Source organism: Grammomys surdaster, unplaced genomic scaffold (genome assembly GCF_004785775.1).
Source record: "Grammomys surdaster isolate TR1022 unplaced genomic scaffold, NIH_TR_1.0 270, whole genome shotgun sequence".
Taxonomy (NCBI): domain Eukaryota; kingdom Metazoa; phylum Chordata; class Mammalia; order Rodentia; family Muridae; genus Grammomys; species Grammomys surdaster.
Window position 1 is genome coordinate 2678727 of NW_021604711.1, and position 4881 is coordinate 2683607.

The 4881-nt window shown below is 50.6% G+C and overlaps 1 protein-coding gene across 1 annotated transcript; it reads left to right on the forward strand.

Moving 5' to 3' along the window:
- The first annotated feature begins 458 nt into the window (after positions 1–458).
- On the forward strand, positions 459–3093 carry Pld6 (phospholipase D family member 6). Its single transcript, XM_028776454.1, has 2 exons — positions 459–879; positions 2846–3093. Exons 1-2 carry the CDS (start codon positions 459–461, stop codon positions 3091–3093), a joined length of 669 nt encoding a protein of 222 aa, XP_028632287.1.
- The last annotated feature ends 1788 nt before the right edge of the window (positions 3094–4881 follow it).

Sequence of the window (4881 nt, forward strand, 5' to 3'; positions counted from 1 at the left end):
CTGGCTGTCCTGGAACTCACTCTGTAGACCAGGCTGGCCTCGAACTCAGAAATCCGCCTGCCTCTGCCTCCCAAGTGCTGGGATTAAAGGCGTGCGCCACCACCGCCCGGCTCTTTCTTTTCAATATGATGCTGAAACTCTAGCTAGAGCAATCAGGTAAGGGAAGGAAATTAAAGGGAAACACATAGGAAAAGAAGTCAAATGAAGAAGCCTTTAATGCCAGCACTCGAAGGCAGAGGCAGGTGAATCTCTGAGTCCAAGGCCAGCCTGGTCTACAGATGAGCGCACAGTCTCCAAGCGCTCAAGGCCATGTTGGGTGGGGTGTGCAACAGCTTGCTTAGCGCCTGGCTGGGGGCGGGTCCCACGAGGGGGCGTGGCACACCCGGGGTTGGGGGTGGGCTGGCACGTGTTGGGCGCGCAAGCGCATGGTGCCACGGCTGACCTCTGAGGTGGCGGCCATGGGGCGCTCGAGTTGGCGGTTGGTGTTTGCGGCTGGTGCGGGTCTCGCGCTGGCCCTAGAGGCACTGCCGTGGCTGATGCGGTGGCTGCTGGCTGGGCGGCGGCCACGGCGCGAGGTGCTCTTCTTCCCCTCACAGGTGACCTGTACCGAGGCTTTACTGCAGGGCCCAGGCTTGCCCCCCGGGCCCTCCTCGGGCTGCCCGTGCAGCCTCCCACACAGCGAGAGTTCGCTGAGCCGCCTGCTGCGCGCGCTCTTGGCCGCCCGCTCCAGCCTGGAGCTCTGCCTCTTCGCCTTCTCTAGCCCGCAGCTGGGGCGTGCAGTGCAGCTGCTGCATCAGCGCGGGGTGCGCGTGCGGGTCATCACCGACTGCGACTACATGGCCCTCAACGGCTCTCAGATCGGCCTGCTGCGCAAGGCAGGTAAACCGCCGCCGAGGGTGCACACTGGCAGAGGGGCTGAGGACTTATTTGATGCCCCTGCTGGCTTTGTCCAGGGCAGGTAGCATTTCGGGGAGAAGGTGGAGGCAGGCAGGCGGAGATGAGAGGGCCAAGGAGTCAAGGTTCTTAGTCTTTTTGAATTCCCAACAGTTTCCAGACTCTGGCCTTGATCTTGGAGGCGTATTTAGACTCAGTTTCTATGATTCTAGGCTGATATGGCTGACAGAAGTGAAGGCATGGAGGATAAAACTTAAGTCAGTTTGAACCCAGGCGACAGTGAGAAACCCTTAGCTGCTGTGTGACCGCAGGGGAGTTGGAGTGACAATGTTGATTAGTGAGTTTCCCACTAGGTTCTGTGATTATTGGAAAATGGACCCTACAGTGTGGTGAATGCTTGCTTCTCAGCCATCACCTATGGGCCTACAGTTATGTCTGGCCAGCCTGCAGTTGTGCCCAGGCAACAGGTGTGATCGCTATCCTCCCTAAGCCTGCGGCCCTTGTTTGTCTTCCTTCAAGTGGTTGGCACTGCAGGAACACCCAACTTTGACTGCTAGATACTCCATTATGCAAGTCAGTGCCCCACCCCCCCATCCACACACCTGCCTAGCTTAATCTTTGTGCCCACAGTGGGTGACAGGTTTGGGAGCCCTTGGGAAATGCCCAGGCTTTGTAGGGCTCTTGAGGTGTTTTTTTTTCCCCCACACAGCCTGTTTTCCCACTTCCTGGGAGTAGTGTAGCCTTTGGAAACCAAGTCTACTTCCAGGTAGCTCATAGGGAAGGAAGAGCACCACAGCACCAACCTGCTGTGTATCACCTACTCACCTAAGTGGGCAGAGTAGAAGTGCCCTGTCAGTCTGACAGCTACCCCTCTGGCCCCTTACTGGCAGTCACAAAGTGATCTTCAGCCAGATCATCCTTATGGTGGTGGACAAGTAGATATCAGGCATGGATGGTGTCACTGTATTAGATTTTGGAGAGTCCTAAAACCTCAGATTTGGAAAGAACCAATATGCCATCACAGATGGAACTTCCACTGATGTTCTGGCCACAACTGGCTGAGTTCCAGATTGTTCCATCAAGTGCAGTATTTGATTCAACCAGGTATTTGTGAGGAAACACATAAATCAGAAAGGTCTGGAAGACTTCACAAAGATCATGTAGGAAGTGAGTGGCTAGGATAGCTGTACAGAAGCACTGCAACTGCCCAAGTCGGGAACTAGCTGTTGAGGTCTAACTAAAGCAAGAGGTCCTCTTGCCTAAGGTGAACTGTAGTGTGGTGGGTGCTGCCAGGCTTCGCTGTGACAACAGGAGATGGGTGGAGTGGGACAGACTAGACACAGGCGATCACTTACCTAGCATGTGCAGGACCTGGGTTTCACCACAGCATCCCTGCCAAACAACTTACCCTCAAAAGGAAGAAGCCCAAACCAGAACATTGGTGAGGACAGCAGGTTTGGATGTGGCACAGTTTTTTGCTTTCAGCTCGTGCGGCACCCTGGGAGGTGGTGATTTAAGTTAGCCAGCCAAAGCCATTGTGTATTCCCTTCCTGTCCAGGTTCTGCCCTTCAGCTTATCCATTCCAGTGAGTGAGTGCTTGTCACTTTCTTGTAAAGGCAAGGATATGTCAACTATCTGACTCCTTCCCCTGCAGGATTTGAGGTAGTATTTAGACCTTAGGCTTAGTGGAGCTGGTATGGGTTCCCCAAAGGTGTGCTGACCTCAGATGAGTGTTTGGTATCCAGACCTTGCTTTCTGTGTGCTGACCTGGATGACAGACTCAGATTCTCTCTGTAATCTCAGCACCACCCTAGGACAGCCCCTGGGTGTCCTTGTCTCCAGCACAGGACATCGGCAAGCTTGGGGAATAGCTGCACAACACAGGGCATCGGCAAGCTTGGGGGATAGCTGCACCTGGGCAGGTGAAGTAAAGGCTGTCTTGGCTCCACAGGTATACAGGTACGGCATGACCAGGACCTAGGCTACATGCACCATAAGTTTGCCATCGTTGACAAGAAGGTGCTCATCACTGGCTCCCTCAATTGGACCACACAGGCCATCCAGAACAACCGTGAGAACGTTCTGATTATGGAGGACACCGAGTATGTGCGGCTGTTCCTGGAGGAGTTTGAGCGCATCTGGGAAGAATTTGACCCCACCAAGTACAGCTTTTTCCCCCAAAAGCAGCGAGGGCACTGAGCTGCTTTGCCTTGCTCAGTCTTCCAGATTGTTGTTGTGATGTTCTTTTCTGCTTTGCACAAGCCTGTCCTGGCTGGCTGGAGAGCAGCCGATAGTCTTCCTGTGTGTGCATCCCCACCAGAAGTTAGGAAGGAGGTGACAGTGTTGGACAGTGCTGTAGGCTATCCTAGTAGTTGCCTAGATAGGCAGCATCCTCTTCTGGGCCCAGTGGCTTCTGGGCATCATTAGACATGCATCATAGTATACTGATCTTCAGCAACTGGGATTGTCTCCCTGCAGTGTCTAGACATGTCATGACCAGTTGGCCATGCCTGCAGCTGTGTCCAGGTTTTGCTTTTCCTTTTTCACGCCCCTCACATTTAGAGCAATACTGTGGACTTAGGAGTGACCTCGCCTCTAGCACCTGTGGTGGACTCAGTGGATTTACTCATGGCTTTTTGCTCAGTAATGGATCAGAAGTTGACGACAAAGGGAATATTGGAGGTAAGCAGATTGCCCAGGCTGTTACCTGGTGGGCATTTACAGGAGTTGGAGGAACAGCTTCTCACATGCATCTATGACATGTTTCAAATTATTTTTTATATGCAAGTAGGTCAAGCGACATGAGCTAGTTTGTCATTGTTCCTGCTTGTGTGCATGACCAGCACCATGTGGCTCCCTGGTCTGATTGGTGAAGTGTCCTTTAGCTTAACAGCAGATAGTGCACAATGCATGTTTTCTTACTTAAAAAAAAGGGTGGGGGTTGCAGGGGAGGAGGTGGGGAGGGTCTCACTTGTGTAGCCCTGGCTGACCTGGAACTCACTATGTAGACCAGGCTGGTCTTCAGTTCACAGAGATCTGCCTGGGTCTGCCTCACAAACTGGGATTAAAGGCGTGCACCACCATGTCCAGCAGTTTTCACACTTTTTATTGTTCCTTTTATTTAGTGTTAGATAAGTAAACTTGATGTTGATTTTCCAAAAGATTTAACAGAAGCTGTAAAGTATAATATACTCAGTTATGTTGGATAAGTTCCTACCCTTTTGGAGCCTGTGGATTCTTAAGGGAAGGAGTGTGTGTGTGTGTGTGTGTGTGTGTGTGTGTGTGTGTGTGTATAAGATCACAAAGTGTCCTTTGAGTGACAGTGTCGTTGAGGACTCTTAACTTCTGGCATATTTCAATAAATATTTTCGAGTCTCAACTGCTACATGTCTACCTTAGCCTGCTGCATTCAAATATGGTTACTCTCAGTAGAGTAGCTTTGTTATCTTCAGAAATGTGTGAAGACTTATGAAGTAACATCACTTCATATGTTTTCTTTCGTTGTTTGAGACCATCTCACTGTGTAGACCAGGCTGGTCTCAAACTCATTATGGCTGTTAAGACTGACCTTATCCTCCTGCCCCTCACTTAAGCACTGGGTACAGTGTGCACACTTTTGAGAGCTGTGAGGTGGGCACAGTACACATGGACATCCATTCCACTTGTCTAAGCAACAGTAAGATGATTTCCCCTAACAAGTGGTATTAAAACCTTTGTTGAAAATCAACTGACCATAAAATTTAATGGTCTATGTCTGGCTCCGCATTATCTCACTGTGGTAATGCCTGAAGCAGTCTAGATGTGTTGTTTTGAGAACTGGCAACACGAACCACAACACATTCTTAACTTCTTATATCCCATGTGAATCTTAAAATGAACATATCAATTAATCATCACTGGCAAAAATTAAAAGGTGTCTAGGGCTTTGATAAGGATTATGTTGATCTGTATATCAAGTGGGGCTGCCATCTTGAATTTTCTGATCCT